Source organism: Hemibagrus wyckioides, linkage group LG11 (assembly GCF_019097595.1).
Source record: "Hemibagrus wyckioides isolate EC202008001 linkage group LG11, SWU_Hwy_1.0, whole genome shotgun sequence".
In the NCBI taxonomy this organism is placed as follows: domain Eukaryota; kingdom Metazoa; phylum Chordata; class Actinopteri; order Siluriformes; family Bagridae; genus Hemibagrus; species Hemibagrus wyckioides.
This window is the reverse complement of record NC_080720.1, coordinates 28895852-28918780: the sequence shown is the minus strand read 5'-3', so window position 1 is coordinate 28918780 and position 22929 is coordinate 28895852. Positions and strand designations below refer to the sequence as shown.

The window sequence follows — 22929 nt, the reverse complement described above, 5'->3', positions numbered from 1 at the left end:
ACACATGTGATATTAGGTCAAAGACCTACATACTTAAATCCTGAACATTTATAGTATGTGCTCCTTATATAAAGCGAGAGAGCCGAAGCACGGCAGCGCTAGCCTTCACTGAGGTGTTATTAGTGCCTTTTTTTTTTTGCATGCACAACATAAGACATTAGAACATTATCTGCACTTTTGGAGCTTAATGAGATTGCTAATGTGATTCTGTGATGGGGTAGTGGTTTGTGCCTGGGGCTGGACACTGCTCTCAGACACACACACACACACTTTCTTTCTCTGTACCAAAATGCACACTCTTCCAGGCTATGCCGTTGCTGTCAGAGCAGTGGCCCTTTTTTATTTCAAATAACTTCCGTAACTATTTATATAAACCTATAATTGCTTCACTAGTATGAGGAGTGTGTTTATTTGACTCGGAATATTCATTTCACTTAGGCTTGTACAGCATAAATGGTTAAGGAATAAAAGGTAATTGGGTTTGTTGTTATATATACATGAGAATAATCCATGATGCAGAGTCCTAAGGTTTTTTTCCCCAAATTACAGGGAATCACAATTCTGATGTATTGTCTTGTTCCTATACCTTAATTTATTTTGAATCTATTTAATGTTGTGGAGCATCAACCAAGTTAGGTCCTGTTCCATGATGTTCCATGAGCCGCCTCTTTTTATATCTCTGTACTTAAATTAATAAGACAAAATATATAAATACTCAGCTCGCCGTGCTACCAAGAAAAACAACCTCCTCCACCCTGAAGATTACCGATGGTTACAAATCGCTCACACTGGAGACTCCTTCCATAATGTTCTACAGTAAAACATCAACAACAATATATTTTTCTTTTTTAAATAACAACTACATTTGTCCGTGTTTATCATTAGCCATAGATGGCATCGCTCGTCCATCCTGGAAGCCGCTGTGAATGAGCGGCACTGTGGTATGAAGCAGAGAATATAATATCCAAAGCCTGTCCTTATACAGTGTAATAAACTAGCTCCATTTATGCAGGAATTGTTTCTCATAACATAGCTCTGTTTATTGTTCGGCTCCTTCATTTCTTATACAATATTAAGACCTGTAATTACTGTTAAGAGCATTAAGGAGTGATCTTAAGTATAATTTGCGGTTCGTGAACTGTTTTTAAAAATTACACTTAATATAATTAAGTTCTGTCATTAGGCCTAATCCCTACAGGCTACGTGTGAATGCTTGCCTTAAAAAAAAAAAAAATTATATATAGAGAGCTGCGGGGAAAAATTACATACGTTTCTGTCCTTGGGAAAGGTTCGAGTTCTGCACAATGCTTCCTTCTGCGGTAATTATCTGTTCTTTGAATGGGAGTAGCAACAGTGTTAAGTCCATTAAACACTGAGAAACAGCCTCGACTCATAATCACACACACACACACACACACACACACAAAAGAACTAGCAAGAGGCCCTGTACAATCTGTACAATATTCTAAAGGGTTAATCTCTTTCAGGTTAACACCGTACCATGATATGATCTATGTTATAGAAATTAGAACAATTCCTCAAGTCAAACTCAAGAATCTTTGAGAGTTCATGACCTCCCACATCACTGTAAACAATATAATGAATAAGAAATGGTTAGCATTTGCAGGCTGATGTGGTGTACAAGAAGTAAATGACATGAACCTCAAGGTGGTAATTGTAACATTAACACCACCTAGGTGTTGATTTATTTCTTAAAACAGCATAAATCGTGTTTATTCGCTAATCAGCTTACAAGTGAGTGCTATTCATTTGATGCACTAATTTTGGTTATTTTTATATATGAAGGGTACCAAGATTTCTCTAGAATTACTAAGACTTGATTCAAGGTTAAGACGTCAGACTGCTGATTGGAATTTCTAATCCCAGCACTGTTCATACTGCCGTGTAAATGAAATAAATGTCCTTAAATTTCTATACATTCCTCTGGATAAAGTCAGCGAAAGCTGTTTCGAAAGAGTCAACCAACATTACCTTTGACATGTGTTCAAAGGCTACATGATTTTTCACACCTTTTTTGTTGACAGATTGGTGGCATGAGTGGTCTGTTGTATTTTTAGCCCAAGCTTAGTGGCACGACTTCCTGTGAGGAGCCTTGACATGGAATGCTTGGCTTGGGTCAGTTCTTCGTAAGCAGCCATACAGTTTACATACGCTTCATATTGGTAATATTGGTAATTATTTCGGGTGGCTGGAACGAATTATTTGCATTTATATTATTTCTTATGGAAAAATTCAATACAATTTTCTTTTATCTTAAGAACTCTCCAGAACAGTATTTGTTAAACTGGCACATCTCTCCTTACACAACTTGATCTTTGTCAAGTAGACAAAACATTTCTGTGCTGTTTTGGTGAAAAAGCTAATTTAGTCAAAACCTGATTTTTGTTCTTGATCTGTTTTCAAGAAAGTTTTCAAACTGCTACACAAATACACCATCAGACAAAACATTAAACACACTGACAGGTAAAGTGATGATTGTCAATAATCTCTATAAACTGCCACCTTTTAGTGTTCGGATATAAACAAGTGATAAGCCAGTTCTTCTCATTGATGTGCTGGAAGCAGGAAAAATGGGCAAGAATCTGAGACTTTGACAAAGACCAAATTGTAATGGCTGGAGGACTGGGAGCATCTACAAATAACCAAATAATCAGCAGGTCTGGTGAGGAGTTCCTGGGAAGCAGTGCCTGCCAAAAGTGGTCCAAGGAAGGACCACAAGAACCAGAGACAGGCTCATGGGCAACCAAGGATCATTAAGATGTATAGGCTGGGAAGGCTAGAGCATCTGGTTGAAACAGCTACTGTAGAACAAATTGCTGTAAAAGGTAACGTCGGTGATGATAGAAAGTGTCGGAATATCATTGAATCTATACAATGCTAGGCAGCTAGTTTTAATGTTATGGCTGTTCATGAGAGGCGTTTATGAGAAGTGTACCGTTCTGCTCTTCCCAGAGTACATCACAATCGAAGCTAATCTCTGATCACTCAAATCCCTTTAACACTGGGACTGACATGCTGGTGTCATGGAAGCTCAAGGTCCTGATACGAGGTGTATGAGCGTGAGAGTGGAGGAATGTGTGTGGAGGTGTCAGTGTGTCTGTGTTAGCTGAGGTAATGAGACCTGAGCATCCCGGTGGCATGGGGAAGGGGGGAGGGAAATGCGTGTCAGGATAACTGACCGCTAATGTAAGCAGATATGATTATACCTCCACTGACACACTGCTGAGCGCTCACAATTACACTCCCCTGGAAACGCATAATGACTGATGTTCCTGCTCCCCAGCTGGGGCCCTACAGTCATAGTCATGATCAGGCATTCTAATCAGCCTTCAGCTCCCATGCACACACTCACACCCACACACTCACACACACTTACACACATTCACATACACGCTGCGCATTTAAATCTGTGTTTGGGCATATCAAAGGCTTGCGCAAAAACACACTAGCAAAACACATAATCACCTATCTCCGGTAAATGTGGAGCCAAAATTAAAATGTGTATTTAATTTTCGTGTGTGTGTGTGTGTGTGTGTGTGAGAGAGAGAGAGAGAGAGAGCTTGTAGGTGATGAGACAAGGTGAGTATGACCTTATTAGCTAACAGAAGCAGAGCGCAGAATGGAAATCTTTATTTTTAGCATTTACGTTGAACTACTTGCATCATTTAATGAGATTATCTTTGACTCTACACCTGCTATTATCACTGCCGTCCTTGAAAATAGGAAAAAAAAAACTGGGTTCTTACTGAGCTCACCTGGATAAATGAGGCTAATGAGGCAAAGATGTACTGGAAGACTAATCACAGATTAAGCTCAGATCATATTAGACGATATGAAATGACACACAGCAGGTGTAGTTGAGCTCCCGTGTTTTTACACAACCCTCCTTTTCTGTCATTTTGTCTGTTTTTCTTTGCATAAACACCCAAATTCAAACTAGAGTCCACAGGTTATCAGAATTAAACTTCTAACTTCTTCACATAGCATAACATGTTGTGAGTAGAGACGGGATGCTGGTGCGAAGAAATCGATACAGGTTTTATCCATGAATGGTAGCAGACTTCCATGTGAGATTAGGGAAACTTTAAAGGGTTAAAACTAAACGTAAAGCATAAGACTTCACACCACACAATAAACAAATGCCATAAGCTAATCACGAGCTAACATAAAACAGGTGAACACAATGAGGTAACAAATTAATTACAGGAGAAGGGGTGGAGACAGGACTAGAACAAATCTGAAACTAATGTTGTGATCAGTTGGGAATTGTGACAAGATTAATTTACAAACGAAATAGGACTTGCTGAAAATTTATTATACAGTAATACCTCACTGTGTGCGGTGGAGTCACTAAAAATGCTAATACTGTACTGTAAATGCTGATTTTTAGAGTTTAAACCCTAAATATGACCCCAATCATGCTCCCAAAACACTTTAATTTCATTTAAAAGTTAAAACATTACCCTTAAAAAAGAAATAAATTGACGTTAAAAATATAGTACAGTATCGCCTGTATAAAAACCAAGGAAAAAATCACTGAGATCACTTATTCACACTTACATGCGTGTAATATACATGCGTGTTGAACCGAGTACAAGATGAACGGGGAGATGAACTGCGACATCACACATACAAAGCATCTTATCTACCAGCCAATCAGCAGCTAGGTAAAACTGTTAATGCTCTGTGATTGGATACTTCCAACCATTCCAGCCAATAGCGTGTGGTAATGGCTGTACTGTACGTACGTGAAATCGGCGACGTTTGACATAATTAAAATAACATTTATATTTTATTTATATTGATATTTTGTTGATTTTACTTTTATATTTATATTACCAAATTAATAAACAAAATTCTTCTTAATAATTTCACATTAAAAAGCATGAAAATGTATAAATGGCCACGGAATTAGCCGTAAACACTTTTGCAGGATTTTGCGAGGATGCAAATTAGTTAGGTTCCAATGAAAATTTCGCCGATCAGTGAAGTCGCGAATCGTGAGACGCGGATCTGAGAGGTATTACTGTAAGTCAAACCAAACACATCATGCATTTAGAAATATATATATTTTAAAGGACTTTTTTTTATCTTTTTATGGAAGTGTTGGATGATGTGAGGAGCATTTTGTGCAGTCATTTGTCCCAGTCAGTGTCTCTGACCTTCATAAGTATAAGTGTGTGTGTGGCTTAGACTTTACCGACAGTGCTACTCTCAGCGAAAAAAGAAAAGCCGGATTCTGCAATGATTAAGTCTCACACACACACACAGACTTGCAGACGTCTTCTCTACAGGGTGTCTTGGTGTCCCAGTAGGACAGGTTTGTGTGCACTCTGATTTGTTGTGTATTCTGGGTTCTTCTGCTGGCATTGCGACTGACCACCTGCTCAGAGGGTCTCTCTCCTCCAGCCAGAGCAACAGCTGGCCTCTCTTCTAACACACCGATTGGCTAATCCCTGCTGGTCATCTCTCTCTTTTTTCCCCCCTTTCGCTCCCCTCTCACACTTTTTTTTTTTGCTGCTCCCTCACTCCAAGTGCCTGACATTGAACTGTCTCAGAATGTGCCAGATCTCAGTACATTCTACACACACACACACACACGCACACACACACTGTCCTTCCCCTGGCTGCAGAATTCCACAACCAGCATATGGAGTGTGTAAATAATTTAACGAGGTCAAAAGACTCGGACAGAGCTGGAAGCCTGACTCGGCTGAACTGGGACACGGCATCATGTAGGGCACGGTGTTAAAAAAAAATAGTGTACTTCAGTAAGAGCAATTCTTAAATACAGTGGAACCTCGGAATAGGAATGCCCTCCCTTACGAATTTTCGCCTTAAGAATTGAAATTTTGCATCAGCGTATGATGCATTTTCAGCATACCGAACCGAACGGCGTCTAAGTTGCGCGTTCACATCTTGTTTGCGTCAGTGGAAAGCCAAGCCAAGCCAAACGAAGTGAGTTTACGAAATTTTTTTCAGTCAGCGAAAGCTGTTTCGAAAGAGTCAACCCACGATACCAACGTTCTATTCTTAGCCCAAGCTTGGTGGCACAACTTCCTGTGAGGACCCTTGACATTTTTGTAAGCAGCCATACAGTTTACATACAGTACGCTTCGTATTGGTGATATTGGTCATATTTTTGGGTGACTGGAACGGATTATCTACATTTACATTATTTATAATGGGAAAATTTGTTTTGCAATACAAATTTTACCTTAATAATTCGCCTCCAGGACAAATTAAATTCCTATGCCGAGGTTCCACTGTATTCAGTTTGATGCAACCTAATTTTTGATTACTGTTACTATGGTGTGTGTTAGCATTAACAAAAATTCCCAGTTTCTGATTGGTTTAAAGGCGAGGATTAACCTCCTGTAGCTAAATTTTTTATGTCTTGAGAGGATTAATGCTACGCTGTTGCTCAAGATGTTTCATTAACTTTCTGCGACCTTAAACGTAACTAAAAAGTGTTGGATTTATTGGTTTTGTAAATAGAAAATGGCTAACGCTGACTAATTGTTGCAAGAGGTGTGAGAGGAATAAAATGCTTCAGGAATTTTTTCGAGCTTTGTTTTGTTTCTGTTCTTTTCTCAGGGTTTGTAGCATTCGTTTGTACTCTGAGGATGGAACAAAAAATTGTGGCATATTTCTTTTAGCTGAACAGTTGCTGTGGTACGTTTAAATATCCCAGATAAACGCCTCGCTATGCATCTCGAGTGCTTCCATAGTGTCGTAATGTTTTACAGCTCACTTAGTGATGCAATATGATTGAGGTAAATTCCTCGATGCGGGCTGTAGGTAAAGACTTCATCGGCCCTGTGTGGTACTGATTCGATTGTGGTCTAGCGGTGAGGCAGACTGATGGTTGTTTTTATACGGGAAGATTTAAGGAGCGCAACAAGAGCCATGTTTCCCAGCGTACATGTCAGAGAACACATGGCCGAGCCAATACCAACATTAGGTCACTCTTTACTGAGAGAGAGAGAGAGAGAGAGAGATGTGTGTGTGTGTGTGAGAGAGCATGTTTTTATATCTTGGTGTGGATCAAATATTTCCTGAGCAATAAGAAATTTTAACAGTTTTGTTTTTTTGTTCACATTTATCTGGTTCCCATAAGGACATTCTTTCTTTCTTTCTTTCTTTCTTTCTTTCTTTCTTTCTTTCTTTCTTTCTTTCTTTCTTTCTTTCTTTCTTTCAAGAGAAGAGGTTAAGGAGATTAAGGAGAAGGCACTGCATTCATTAGCTGCATTAACAATTGTCAATCAAAGGTCCTCACAAGCAGGTGTGTGTGTGTGTTTGTGTGTTTGTGTGTGTGTAGGGAGAATTTGTTTATATCTTTGTGTGGATCAAATGTCCCATGTGGGAAAAAGTGGGGACAAATTTGCCAAGACTGACTTTGTGAGGACCTTTACCTGGTCCCCACAAAGTCAATTCTTGCTTTCTTTAAGAAGAACTGCAACTTTTCTTTCCAGGTCCTAACAAAGCTGATATGACAAGTGTGTGTGTGTGTGTGAGAGAGAGTTTGAGAGAGAGAGAGAGACAGACAGACAGAGAGAGAGAGAGAGAGAGAGAGAGAGAGAATTAAGTTTTCCTAATGGGGACCACCCAAATGTCCCTATGAGCATTGTAATATTTTTTTCATTTCTTTTCATTTCTTTCCTTCTTTCTTTTTCTTTCTTTTTTTAAAATAAAAAACTGCAGCTATGTCAGTGAAAGGTCCTCATAAGGATAGCATGACAAATGTGTGTGTGTGTGTGTGTGTGTGTCCCAAAGAAAATGTGCAAATCTTACTTAGTTGCAGGCAGTGAATCATCAGAAGAGAACGACTCCAAACATACCACATAGCTGGCCAGTGCTCTCTCTCTCTCTCTCTCTCTCTCTCTCTGTCCCTGTCTGTCTCTCTCTCTCTCTCTGACACACACACACACACACACAAGCAGTTTCTCTCCACCCTAAAACTCACACTGCAGACCTTTTTCCAAAAGATGTTAAAGCCTGACCCTGCCAGATGTTGTCTTACCTGTGACAGCTGTGTGCGAAGGCCACAGAGTCGCTCCCATTACATCAGGAAGCGTGAACCTCAGTCCACCAGGCTGGATTTCGCACTCGGCATGGAGTTAATGCCGCATTGTCTGGGAGCGCGTTATAAAACCAAGAGGCACAAATGGAAATTCCAGAGCTCTCCGAAAAAACAATGGCTGCATGATGTCACTCGGGCTGGCACTTCTACAAACAGAAAAAAAAAAAAACTGGAGCTCTCAGCTTCTTAATAAAAAACATAAACCAAGGCTGGGCTTGATGAAAACTGTGACATCGCAGCTTGGAAAACGGAGCATTCGTGATTAAAAAAAGCACCTCGGCTTCCTCATATATCTCACAGCATCTTGTGTGTGTGTGTCAGTGTGTGTGTGTGTGTGAGAGAGAGAGAGAGAGAGAGAGAGAGAGCGAGAGAGAGAGATAGGTGGATGGAGATCAGGTAAAAGAACGAGTGCATCAGTTTGGTTTCTTTCTCTCTCTACTTTCATCAGCTACATTTGATGTGTTCTTTAACGTGTCTCCTCTGAGACTCTGCTTTTCCTCCTTTTCTCCTGCATCTATTATTCTCCTCTTTCATTCCTTCCTTCCCTCTTCCTTTCTTTCATATTAAGAAGGTCATTTTAGAGGGAATGCACTAAAATTACTGCAGGAAAATGAAAAAAAGTGATTCTCCTTTTAGCAGCTTTTGGTTTGAAATAAAAAAAAAAAAAACCTCCAGAATATTCTTTAATCAGAGATAAAAATGTATTCTGAGTTGTCTTTATTATTTATGGAGTTCTAGAATAGTGCTTGATCTAGATCTAGTGCTTGATTTTATTTTGTAAATGTAATTAAAAAAATTCTATAACAAAATGATATGATAAAATGAATAAAATGTTATGGTGTGTTAAATATAAAGCAGTATATTAAATACTGATCATTAAATAAAAAATAAATGGCAAAATAAATTAATTAAATTATGTGGTATAAATATAAAGCAATAAATGAAATATAAAACAGTTAATTTTTTCATCTTAATTGTTATAAAACACAATTATTAAATATTTGTGAAATAGCAAAGCAAAAAAACAACAAAAAAAAACATACAGTGTCACCGTTTTAATTTGGCTACGTTTATTCGAGCATGGTCATTTCCAAGAGGAATTACAAATTAAAAATTCAATAATACTTTTACAAAGACATTTCAGGAAAGATTCTTTTTTTTTTTCTCTCTCATGGTATAATACATTGTATTTATTTTAACAGTCCCTCTTCATTTTTTATTTAAAAAAAAAGAAAAGAAAAGAAAAACAAGATGAAGAAAGTGGAATATTTTTTTTTTCTCAGTCGAAAATACAGTGTTTCACAATATCGTATCAAAAGTTCCCAAATTTGGAATTTTTCCAGTAACTTGGAAAAAAAAAGAAAAAAGAAAAACAAAAAAAGAAAAGAAAGAAGCTGAAAATTCGCATTTCACAATTAATGTCTCAAAACACAATAAATGCTCTCTTTACGTAAAATTTGCCCAAGTGATCTTCATGTTTCATTTTTACTAAAATATATCTATATATTGAAGAACTATAATACTGTACACTACAGTATGAAATAAATAAAATTAGGAAATACAAAATGGGCCACATAAATAAAATGTTATTTAAACTGACATAATAAAATGAATCGATTTTTTTTTTTTGTTGTCGTCGTTGTTGGAGAGATATGGTTTGGCGTAATACTGATTAAAAAAAGCAAAAGAAAAAAAAATTGCACAAACATGATGTAAACTAAAGAACGAGTGCCTACTCTGCTAATACTGAGGAGGAGGAGGAGGAGGAGGAGGAGGAGGAGGAGGAGAAATCTTCATCTGGACGCCGATGCTGACGAGAGCAACGCAACATCCGTCCTCCTTTAACACTGTACAAGGATGGCACTTTGTAGAAACACACAGATTAAAAGGTTTGCATATAAGGCTTTGTTTTTTTTTTTGTTCGTTTTTCTTTAATCTTCTCTAATATAAAAGAAAATGACTTTACAAAGGCTTTCTCCTTCAACACTGCCTTTTCTTCCTTCGTCTGTCTCCACTCTGGAGCGTTCCACTTCCTCTACACAGTCTGTTTAAGACTTCAAAAAAACAAAACAAAACAAAAAAAACCCCGAACCGCTATCGATTTAAGTTCCTTTCACGTCGAGTAAAAATTTTGCGGAGGCCTAAAAACATGTGGCTAGCTGAGTAAACACCGGGGTGAAGAACGGCAAAGGGCACAGTGGGAGCGAGAGAATTCATAATACTGACAACCTGCAGCAAACACGCCGCAGCCTCTTCTTTTTTTTTTCTTCAACACTATAAATATACATAGGCAATACTTTTTTATTATTTTTGTAGTGATTATAGAAGCGGAGTGCAATTTTTTTTTTGTACAAGTTACTAGTTTTGTGCTATAAATACTATGGAACACAGGGTTTCTTTTTTTTAAGATGGTAGCACCACACATAGTTTTTAGGCCTTAATACTGTACATTTTAAAAAAAACAAAAACAAACAAAAAAAAAAAACATATTTCAATATTTCATTTGTTTCATTTTTGCATAATGCAGCTTCTCACCCGTTTCCCCCTCCCCTCCCTGACTGGATTCATTCTTTCTTTCTTTTTTTCTTTTTTTTTTTTTTAATCAGTCTGGCGCAAATCCAGAAGCTCGTCTGTTCAGGTGGCCACCGAAAGAAAAAAGTCAACCGACAGAAATGAAAAGACGTGGAGGGGAAGCTTGCAGAACACACAACACAGTAGTCTTATTAGACGCCGTCCTCAGGGTTGTCCTCGTGGTCCGATTTGGTTTTGCCATCCAGCGAGCTGTCGTCCATCGAGTGCTCGCCGTTGTCCTCTTCGTCCCGTGCCGTGTCCAGATCCGTGTCTACGCTCTTGTTCTCGCTCTCCTCTTCTTCTTCCTCCTCGAACTCGTCCTCCCTGCGCCCCAGCTTGCCGTAGGTTCCGTCCGGCTCTTTGGTGCCGCCGTTGATGCCGTCACGTAGGATCGGATCGCGTTCTTGGTGCTCGGGGTATCCGGGTGACGTCAGGCCCTGAAGAAAGGCCCGGTTCATGAGGAGCTCGCTGGGTTCCAGACGCCCCTTGTCACGTGCCTCTCTCTCAGCAGCCTCGCGTTCCTCGGCCTCACGTTTGCAGTAGGAGTAGCGGTGGTTCATGTGCTGCGAATACGAGCCCGAGTGTGAGAAGCGCTTGCCGCACTTGTCGCACTGGTACGGCTTCTCACCCGAGTGAAGGCGCGAGTGCTCGATCAGGTGGTGCTTGTGCTTGAACGCCTTCTTGCAGATCTGGCACTGGTGCGGCCTTTTACCTGCGGAGACACACAAAGACAACGCGGTGCTTTGAGTCGAAAATTTGAACCTCGGAGACTCTAAACAAAATGTAGTACTCAAAAATGATGTGGAAAAAGGGTGAAATCAAATGACTGTGATGGAAAAATGAACAAATGTAACTTATATATGTTATGAAGTGCTTGCATGTTTGGCTACTCTGGTTTCAATTCTGGGGTGTTTTACTCACACTCTCTCACACACACACACACACACCAGCACGATCAGTGCGAGTGTTTGTCAGTTTACTTTCTGAAATTCCCTCCTAGAGGTGAAGCATGAGAGACCGGAAACGCACACACACACACTCACACACACTTTGGGGTTTTTTAGCAGAAGAGCCTCACTGCCAGAAATGCAACATAAATAAACCGACGCAAACCAAACAAACACACCGACTGCTGCAAAGGAACAAACAAATAAAAGCTGAAATTGAACTGCAGTCTCCTACAGTGGCTCTGCGCCGCACATGGTGATGCAGATTGGTAGAACGATTTCTTATTTCGTTTTGTTTGGTGTTTTTTTTTGCTGGAATGCTATTGGATGCGATGGGAAAGCAAGAAGGTCGGCTGTTGATGGGGTGAGATTTCATGACATCATACGACGAAATTAACCAAAAACGCAAGCAGAGAAAAGGGGCAAGGCAGGGTCGATATATATAAATATATATATAAATATATATATATTTATATTTATATTTATATATCTGTCCCCAAACCTTCCTCTGTTCTGAGCGTTTGGATTTAGACCAACTGAGCACATTCAGGCCGTATGTCTGACACAGATCACACACACGCTCTTCTTTGGCATTTCACCGAACCCAAGATAGCACTCGTGAAGTGGCGCACTTGAACACGCACATCTGGCCAATCGCTGAGCACAAATAGCACAGGAATGCTGCGTACCAACATGCAGTACACCTCCGAGAAAGAAGGAGGGAGATGGTATTCATGCCAGCAGATTCCTCAACCAGTATGGCGTGATGCAATCGAGTGAAAGAATAGCGGCGTGGCGAACGAGAGGCCTCGCTTTTCTTACCCCGCCACTCTGATGTATAATATACGGCCAATTTAAAAGAATATGAATATTACAGATAAAGGTTATAGATCATCGCTGTTTGATCTGAAGTCGGGTAAAAAATGCCAAAGGAGAGAGTTCTGCAAATATTTAATAGAAGTACTGGGTCAATCGAATGAATAAGAAAAAAAGTTTAAAAAAAAAATAGTCTGTTGACTAATTTCGTTTTAAATAATTTTTCCTCACATTTTTCTCAACTACAATTCCTCTCACCCTGTCAGTAGGAAAGAAATAAGTTAGTTTTCCATTCACATCCAATTTAAAAAAGGAAAAAAAAAAGAAAAAAGTGAACAACGAAACCGAACTCGGAAAAAATAAGCAGGGAAAAAAAGGACTACTAAGAGGAAAAAACAGGGGGGGTTTAATTAGACAAACAGGAAGTAAAATAAATAAGCATGGGGTAAAATAAGTGTCTGGAACAGTATGTACCTGTGTGCTCATATTTGTGTCTTAGGAGGGAACTGCTCTTCTGGAATGTTTTGTCGCAAAGGTCACACGCGTACATACCACTTTCTGTTTTCTTAATCTTCTTCCGGGACAGACAGGCGTCTGAGTCTGTCATGTCATCCAGGCTGGAGAGATAGTCTGGCGTGGCGTCTAGCAACTCCCCCTGAAAAACAGAAAGATCTCCGATTTAGAATCCCGTATCCCGTAGCTAAGGGGAATACTGCTTTTATTTAAATATCAAACAAACAAACAAAAAAAATCATCCAAACCACTTTTATTATTTCCTTGCATGCTTTTTTTTAATGAATCTGAAAAAATCTCAGTCGTGGATTCATTACGCGGCCTACGTTTGCACTAGAGCCCATCTTCTAAATTAAACATTAAAATGTTTGTGAGTAGAAAATGCATAAAAAGGCCGGATATTACAAATGAGCTCTCTCTCTTTCTCCGCATACGCTTAATATCACCTTTCTCCATATATTTGCATTCAAATTTGGTTTAATTTTATACATGAAAGAGTGTTAATGCTATATTTATCTGCTCTTTCTTTCTTTACAGAGAAGATTACCCCGATAGGCTAAAACTTCAATTAATGAGGGGAAAAAAAAGTATTATTGCATTAGAGGGTCATAATAATAAGAGAAAGCCTTGGCAGGGCATATTGCCACAGTCTTCTAATTTCCAAGCGGTAATGATTAAATCAAGAGGTGCACTAAAGAACCAAAATTGTGTAGCGCCGTTGCCCTCATTAAGAGTACTTGCTCCGGTCTGACAATGATTCTCAGACATGGCTACGCCGGGCTTTTTAAGAGAGCCATGCTATCATTCCGCAATCAATTTGAGCTAAATGCCCGTAGCTGTATTTTTAAAATCTAATTTAATAACTTAGAATAGGAAACATTATTAATACTTTTTTATCAGAACGGTTCCCTCTATGTTAAACAGCCTTCAGCGCTGCGCTGTAATGAACACGGCGAGCGTGCATTATTAATCCACATGTTCAAACTCATTTTGGCTTTCCTCTCTTTAGAGATACAAAAGAAAAGAGAGAATGAGGGGGGGAAACAGATACAGAAAGATGGGAGAAGTGGGGAAGAAGACGGGGGGAAGAAAGACTGCTTGTGGAGGGAAACGCTGAGCTGAGGTCTTTGAGAGTCTTAAGGGTTCATTGTAAGTCATTAAGTCTCACTTTCATGCCTGTTACTTGAGTACACCTGAGAGAAGAAACGTGGGTGTGTGACTAGAAGAGGTACACACACACACACATACACACAAAGTCCACGTACACACACACATTATGACAAACACAACAGATGCAGTTTGACACAGTGAGGAGTGCTCGGAGCATCTGGCAAGGCAACGCTTCCTGCCCTTATCCACTCAGACACTAGACACCGGAGTCTGGTAACACAAGCCCTCCCTTGTCGTGAACGCTAAAACTACCAGTCAGTGCTAATGCTAATGACGCATGCTACAGGAGCTAGCAGTGCTACAGGCCACTGCACAGCTGTTTGTCTATTCTATCTCAAGCTCTTGCCTCTCCAACATTTATCCCTCACTGTGCTCTTCCGCTGCTAAAGGCGGCGGCAGGTGAGCTCTTCTCTCTCACTCTAAGTACCTTTTAATTAGCAGCAGAAAGATCCAGAGCACACTACAGACATGCAGGCATTGACAAAATGAGATTCAGGAGCTCAAGGATTGTTTACCTGAAACCCTGGCTTCCGCTGGTACTTTCTCCGATGCTGTATCTCAGCAAAGCTGGCAGCTCCTGCTGCATAGGTATAGGCCATGTGTGGCAGGAAGCCCATCTGGTCAAGTGTGGGGTAGGGCCGGAGACCTGGGAGACTGGCCTGAACTGGGGGCATGAAAGTGGCTGGAGGGAACGCACTTTGAGGGGGTAAGGAAGTATACAGAGGTTTGGCAGAGAAAGGGTTAATGCCAAACATGGGGCTAGTGCTTTTCTCCAGGTTACCATTGGGGCTCCCAAACTCTTTCTTGGACAGGTATGCAAGATTGAGTGGCTCTTCCAGATGTTCCCGGGGTGATGTGATGGGGTTGTGGTCTAAGGGGACACTGCTGGGCTTGGGCCGGCTCTTGACAGAAAGCACATGTTTGGGTTCTTTCATGAGCTTTGGTAGTGAGAGGTCCAGTGGCTCTGCCTGCAGGTCCTCGGACGTGAAGCTGTTGGGCGTGTAAGAGCTGCTGTGGGAGTTCTTGGAGGAGGCGGAGGACAAGTTCAGTGGAGACGGCGTGTTGCTCCTGGAGTGGTCCAACTTCTCACCAAGTTGCCTGGGGCCAGGGAAGTGGGGTGTTTTAGAAAGCCTGAGGGGGATGTCACAGTTGTTTATGTTGTTATGTAGCTCGGGGGTGGCGGGCGACGTCATTCGGTCCATAGGTTTGACCAAAGATAGAGGGGAACGAGCGTTCATGGAGTCCTTATTGGGCATGTGATTAGTGGCAGGCAGACCGATCTCCATATTGTTCCTATCTAAAGGTGGTGTTCTGGAATTGGCATATTGGTATACCTTTCTCTGTTCAAACCACTCTTTCACAAATTCCTGAGGAAGGCCGACTGCTATAGAGATCTTCAGTAGTTCCTCTGAGTTGGGCTCCATGTTCATGGCAAAGTATGCTTTGAGCACTGACATGTGGTCCTTGTAAGGGTTGATGGGGCTAGTAATGCCCTTCTCAGAGATGATTGGGGAGAACAAATGGGCATGCTTCTCTGAGAACATGCCCTGCTTGTTAGGCGTGATGTTTTCATTGGGCTGCAGTACGGCTTTTATTTCTTCATTCATCTTACACAGGTACCTCTCATGCTGATGCAGTGGAATGGGACCTGGGAAAGCTTCTTTGCAATACTGGCAAGAAAAGGATGTAAACATTAAGTTGTTCTCGTGCAACTTATCCTCTGTACCTAAATCTATCGTATGATTCGACTTCTCCTTCTTGATATTGCTAAATTGTCTCTTAGAGTCCGTGGTCAAGCTCTGGAGGCATGCTTTAGCTTCATTGACCTTCTCGAGTGTGTAGTCAATGATGCTCTTGGTTGCACCATTGTGGCTGATGACTGGAAGACCTGTCTGGGGGCCCCCGGGTGATCCCAGCCCTGGTTTCTTCTCCTCAATTTGGGAGCCCAGCTCCTTCATGTAGGCCTTCAGCTTGGAAAGTTCCTCTGGCTTGCAGTCCATCTTCTGTCGGCATACTGTGTTGTCTACTATCTGAAGCACCTTCTGCACCTCGCTTAGGTTGTTCCCTAAAGACGGGTACCCCAGCAATTGTCCTTCCATGCTCATCCCTAAGTGCTGGAGGGGACTCTGGGAGTTAGGGGCACTTAGTGGGCTCCCTCCACTCAGCCCACCATTCAGGAAGGGGCCTGGTGTACCATAGCCATGTGAGGCCATTATCAGCTTATAGTCGTTGATGTCCAGTGGTTCCGATTTAATGTTGAGGTGATTGGACTGCTCATGGAGGCCGAGGGGCTTGCCATTTTCCAGCTTGTGTCTTAGCTGGCTGATGGCAGTGTTGGTTGGAGAGGAGGAGGCGGAGGTTGGAGAGGAGCCGGGCTTCATGTTGTTCCTCATCCTGCCGTTAACTGTGATCAGGCCAATGCACTTCTTGCTACTGATGTGAGAACTGTAGGACCCAGAGTGAGAGAATCGCTTCTTACAGTTTGGGCATTCATACGGCTTTTCCCCTGCAAGGCAAAGAGAAAACATATTAGAATTCTGTCTCTATATACTGTGTTTAAATTCCAGCAGTGCTGCACTGAATGTGAATAATGCATTCTTCCTAGAACAAAATCTAATAACAATCAATACTGGGCTAAAAAGAAAATCAAATATAACTGCTTTATGTAATGATTAACAAAGTAAAGCATCTGGCATTTTGATTAAACTGTTCCCTTTTGAGTGAGATGGGCCAAAGCCAACAAAACAACACTATTCATCCTTTGTTGTTTTTTTTTTTTTTTGTCTCTGCCCGCTTACAAAGATTGATTTTTGTACATCTTCTGAAGTACAGAACAATCTTAACTGGAGGTAATGAATATTCAAAGCGAGCGCATGGGCCCATCGCTACCCACCACTGTGGATCCGCAGGTGCTCCTTCAGATGGTGCTTGTATTTGAAGGCCTTGCCACATTCTGTGCATTTGAACTTGCGGTTGCCAGCTCCCTGGTTCAGCAGTTGGTGCTGGGGAAGAGAGGGTATTTACATGAGCTCCTCACAAACAGAACAGAGGAAGAGTTTGGTACGTAACCACAATCAGCGCACAGCACAACATGCCAAATGGCTCACGTTGTAATGCAGCATCTTGCTTTTCTTGCAGCTTCACTGAGCCAGCACGAGTGTGGCCATGATAATAGAGAACTACATACCTTTTAATTTCCTGACTTGCGTGCCAGCGAAGCATGGCTTTAGAATCTGGCAGCGCCGGGAAATAAATAAAAGGCTCCTTTTTTTAAAAAGAGTTTTTCCCTCATTAGAGAAGGCAATCTATTCCACTTTAATTAATTTGGGATAATCACTCGGACGAGATCCTGCATATTTAACGAAGCCTTCCCTCAATGTACCTGAAAATAAAGTTAATTATTCAAAAAAGGTGGGCTTGGGTAAATGTTACAGTTTGATAATTGGATGTGAATTTCCAGGACGTTTAGACTCTTTAATAACATGTGAGTACAGCACGTAGGTCGTTCCGTTCAAAAGATAAAACATCGGCACCACGCCAATTTGCAATTCAAAGCGGGGCCCCGTGGAAGAAAAAAAAATCTAAATATAATAGCGATAACAACAACAACAATACGGCGCGTAAGTGTGGGGAAGCAGTGGCGCACCAGGCGTGCACAATTAATTCTGAGTGGGAGGTGAATATGTTAAATGGCTGGGAGAACACAAAGGGTATGCAAGCGGTGGCGAGAGGAGCCGCCCATGATCTGCTCTGACAACTGGGCTCGCATTCCGGCAGGAGACAGATGGCGTAAAGGCAGGACACAGGGAGGATTGTTCAAACAGCAGCAACCTTCCGAGATCAAGCGGTGGAGCCAAGCGGCTCTGCGCCAGGGAGGTACCCCACTACTCGCTCGTATGTTGCTGAGTTGCATAAACAAACAGCAACAGCTGCTTTACCCCCTGAACACCACCACTACCGACCACCACCACTACCCCCAATGCTTTTTCTTCTTATAAACACCCCATGAGGATGGAGGTAGGGTTTATCCATGCCACCATTAACATGATCCTTTTGCTTTAATTGTGAATGGCAGTGCAGAATGAGGGGGCTTTTTTTCAGCCCCATGTGACGTGTTAGCCATGTTGTGGGCGGAGGACCTGATTGAATTTTTGCATACGATTGGCTGACAGTGAGTAACTCCCCATGCTGTACGATTTGGCAAGACTGGTTAGCGTTCTTACTGTAATTTAGTAGAGAATATTGGGGAACACCCTCGTAATGCTCAAACACAGAGTGACTCATGTGACTCGTGTTGTTCTCGAGTTAGTCATGAAGTGTGTGTTTGTTTGTGATTAATATAGAAAATGTGAGGTGGTGGGCGGGCGGTCAGGCAGGCGGGCGGGGAGAGGGGGAGGGGGGGAGTGGCCATAAAATGACTAAACAGGAAATCAGAGGGTGTAGAAACCCTCAAAAGCAGCCGCCAATCGAGCCGGTGCATTTGGACGACTGATTTCCACTAACACTATCCGATTTTAGCATCGTGACAAAAACTGAAGTGGGACCAGGGGGACCATTTAACAGGAAAGTCTTTCTATGTGAAGGAAGTACGCAAACAAAAAAACAATAAATAGGAAGTAATTTGTGGATTAGCAGGGTACACAAGGAGAATGGGCCATCTGCTCATGTTTTGAGCAGACTGGGGAAGGCAGGTGAGCAAGCTGCCAGTCCACATTGTATTAAATCACTCCGTTAGAGCTGGAACATTATCTCACGCAGATGAAAGACAACTGCAACGTGCCGCATGAGCCGAATAGCAAACAATTAAATGGAGGGGGGTTTGGGGTTTTGATGCGCCGCTTCATCTGGGGATCGTTTGCTGCGGTTCTGCGACTGAAGATTGAACCCAGAGAACGACTCTTGTACACCGAGTAAAACTGAACGAAAGATTTTACTCTACCTGCCATTAAAGCCGACGTTTGCTATTTTCCAAAAAAAAAACTGAGACTATACTATCTAATTGGGCGGCGCAATGATTTTTAAAGAACATTAACAAAAAAATGAGAGTAAATTTAAAGTGCAGATGAAATTTCTAAATTGGAAATTAAAACAATCATTCGATCGTGAACATAAGACTGCAGAATCATATGAGCAGGCCATCAAAAAGCCATTTAGGCCTCTATTAAGGCTATTACCAGTAAAAGATCTGCATCTTCAAAATGCCATGAAAAATTAATAACGATCGCCAATCAAAATGATCTCTTTTCTTCATGGGAATACAGCACATTAGAAATAATGTATAAAGTCACAGGCCGTATATATGTGTGGCAGGGAGAGAGAGTTAATGAAAGGCTGGCAAATTGAGAGGGTGAAGATAGAAGCGGAGCTGGCAGCGGAAAGAGAGAGCGAGAGAGATGGAGGGAGAGAGAGAGAGAGCGGATGAGAGAGCGAGTACATGAGCGAAATACAGTAAGGGAGGGAGGGCAGGGCATGTGATGCTCACCTGATCTCGTCCAGGCTTGTGTGTGGCCATATGTCTCTCCAGCTGAGTGCGGTAAGCAAAGGAGTAGTTGCACAGAGGGCAGGCGAAGTTCTCCTCGTTCTTCTCGTGCCGGTACTTGATGTGTTCCTTCAGGGAAGTCAAGCGCTTGTAACCCCGGTCGCAGTAGGGGCAGGTCAACAGTTGGGCAAAAGCATCTGGAGTTCCAGGTGGCAGGTCTGTGGTGGAGAGAAGGAACGAGGGATAGAGAGAGAGAGAGAGAGAGAGAGAGAGTGAGTAAGTGAAGGAGGGAGGAAGCATGGGAAGGGGCAGTGGGCCAAAAGGTCAGCAAATCAATGGCAGCTAATTGGCACTATGCCCAGACTGGTATGGGAGGTATCTCTACAATCTGCTATACTGAGTGCCATCGTCAGGCCTGGCACTGGTAACCCTAAACACACACACACACACACACAATCACTCTCTCTCTCTTACACACACACTAATATGTACATGAAGTAATGCATGCACACATACACTTGAATGCACACACTGAGCATTGCACATAGATTAAAAAAAAGGGGGGGAATGATAAATTTAAAAATTGTTATATATAATAAAATGTTAATAAAACATTAATTATTAGTTTCTTTATTTATAATAAATAAATAAATAAATAATCCATCGAAATGTTACTTTAAAAACATAAATTTAACTTAAGTTAACTGATATTTAATCTGAATTATTTAAGTCTGAGCAGAAGCAGGATGACATCATGCTTAAAGACTCGAGTCAAATGTCAGTATCTCGAGCCTGTTATATTATTTAAAGTAGATTGTTATGCTGCAGTTTATATACTCTCAGTTTTGACCTCATGAATGACTCCTGTGAACGAGTCTTGAGTATCACACCATTTTGGCTCCGTCCAACTGGTGGTCTTTTCCATGTCTAATTTTTCCTCTTTCCTCATGAGTGAGGTATGTGTGTGCAATTGGCCCGACTCTCCCTGAGGATAAGGATCTGATTTCAGCGCCCTAACAGCTGCACCTCTCTCAGAAGGTAAACACTCGGGTATGCAGGGTGACGCGTCCTTACCGTTCTCCTCGTGCCCGGGGCCCTCGGGTGTGCCCAGGCGGGCGATCTCCTCCGGAGCCTCGGGGTAGATGATGGCCGTGTCGGCACGCTGCAAATATTCAGCGATGCTAACCACATGGCTCTCGCTGTCGGCCATCTTCCTTTTAGCGAAGAACTCCTCGAACTCGGCTGTGCAGTCCATTCTCTTCACTTTATGAAGAAAAAGATAGAGGGAAGGACAGTTGGAATGAGCACAACAACAAAAAAAATAGCTTTCTTAGCTACGTGTGAAAAATGCAAGGCACAAGTAACATGTCCTAGATGTAATAAAACAGCTGAAGAAAAAAAACAAACATTAAAGTACTAGTTGCGAGGAATACGTCTAAATTACGACCTTATCTTGTCAACTAATGGCCACTAAAATAAGAAATATGGCTTAATCTAGCAGGAATGCCATGTGAATTGTGGAAAAAGGCTTTTAACGATAAACCCTTTTTTCCCTGCGCTTTAAATGTATTAGGTGCTGTGCGATGAGGGAAACTCGGGGAGGAAATGATGTTTGCTACAAGCCGTGCATTACTTCTGATTTCTCTAATCAAACTCCTAACGAGACAGCTTCTGAAAAAAAAAAGAAAAAAAAAAGAAATCGTGCTTCAAATTACAGGAAGTTACAATTTCGAGATACGGAGGGGATGTTTCATCAGGGTGTGCTTTTTCCAGGCCTCCTAAATTCTTCGACGTGATTAAACGGATTGTTAAATGAAACGGCGAAGAAAAAAAACCCCACCAAAATATATATATATATATATATATATATATAAATATAAATCCAGACACATCTCTGTTGGCACATAAATACTGCAGCTGAAAACTGCCAAGTTTCCTTCAGCTCACTCCATTATTCATTATATTTGTATAGAGATTAGCGTCCGTGTCTCCTCGAGCCGTCTCATCTGTCAATTAGGCGGGAATTCTATGGAGAAGGTGACAGAGCGCTGGGAGATTTTATTAGCCACCTTTTTAATTAGGCCATGCCGAAGTGAAAGGTAAACTGTGTACCGAGATTTGTCAGACAGTAAACATTTTATGGTCTAATTTGCTGAAAGGTCAAGGTAGTGGACTGTGTCGATGTCAAAAATGTCTCGAAAATGTCAAAGTGCCAATGGACCTTTTGCGTTCCCTCTTCAGATCCGAGGAACTGGAGTGTATAAAACGAAGCCTTCGTTATCGGGAAGGAACCTACACAGTGGCGTGTGCAGTGTAATTAAAATAAACACACACACACACACCTTAAGCCTAATGTGATTCACCGACGAAGAGCTAAACGCGCATGAACAAATGACTCCTTTTTGAAGCCAGCTTGGAAGAGGATATAATCTGAACAAATTGGGTTTGCACCTAAATTCAATTTTTGGACCGGAATAAGATTTGGGAAAAGTTGCTGCGCAAGGTTTAGAGCACAAAATAACACTTCTCTTTTTTGTTTCCCTTTTTTTTCCTTCTTCCCTCCTTTCCCTCTTCGTCTTTTGCTTTAGAACTATTCGGTTCAGGGTTCAGAAGCAAAATCGCTTGTAATCCACGAGCGGATTTCCAAAAACAGCCCAGCACGCTTGCTCTGCTTTCCACAAGGCTAACATCATAAATGGAAACCTTTATTAAAATTCCATTTCCACACTGAAGAGTTTCCCGGTTCTATCCGGAGCCAGAGTTGTGGTTAGTGCTGGCAGAGTTCGAGACATGAGGAAGAATTCACGTTTTTTTTTAATAGCGTTCAATCACTCGGCCGGCGCCATGGCCAATCAGAGCGCCTCGCTGATGTGATGGAGGCGAGAGATATAATGTTCAGGGAGGACTGTGGTGTCGGGTTTGATTGGAAGTGGAAGGCGGGCCCTAACAGGAAAATAACATTCGGTTCACTTGTCACCATGAGGTTTTTAACATGTGATGTGTGAGTAATTACAAAAAAAAAATGAATCATTTATGTGAACACTAACATTGCAGGTGAACATAAATGAATCATTTGAATGAATCATTTGAGGTGCTCAGATGTGATAATAAATGAATCATTTAAAAACAATACTTGGCAAACAAAAGAATTATATAAAAAACCCAACTGAGAATAAATGAAAAGAAATGAATGAATCATTGGGGGCAAAAAAATGAAAAAAAAAAAAAATCACGTGAAAATATGTGAATCATTTAAAAACAATACATGGCATACAAATGAGTTTTGTAAAAAATTGTTTGAAAGTAAATTAAAAATGAACGAATTATTG

General features: G+C 41.3%; 1 protein-coding gene across 3 annotated transcripts in view; it reads right to left on the bottom strand.

Moving 5' to 3' along the window:
* Positions 1–10012: 10012 nt before the first annotated feature.
* Positions 10013–22929, bottom strand: part of zeb2b (zinc finger E-box binding homeobox 2b) — a 79166-nt gene continuing 66249 nt past the window's right edge. For 2 of the 3 annotated variants that reach the window (XM_058403478.1, XM_058403479.1), the window contains exons 4-9: positions 20675–20863; positions 19604–19818; positions 17015–17123; positions 14637–16627; positions 12913–13093; positions 10013–11387 (exon numbers count right to left, since the gene is read on the bottom strand). In XM_058403478.1, coding sequence (XP_058259461.1) covers positions 10828–11387; positions 12913–13093; positions 14637–16627; positions 17015–17123; positions 19604–19818; positions 20675–20863 — 3245 coding nt within the window. In that variant the 3' untranslated portion in view covers positions 10013–10827. The remainder of the gene's footprint in view (positions 11388–12912; positions 13094–14636; positions 16628–17014; positions 17124–19603; positions 19819–20674; positions 20864–22929) is intronic. The other variant, XM_058403480.1, reaches the window with a different exon arrangement.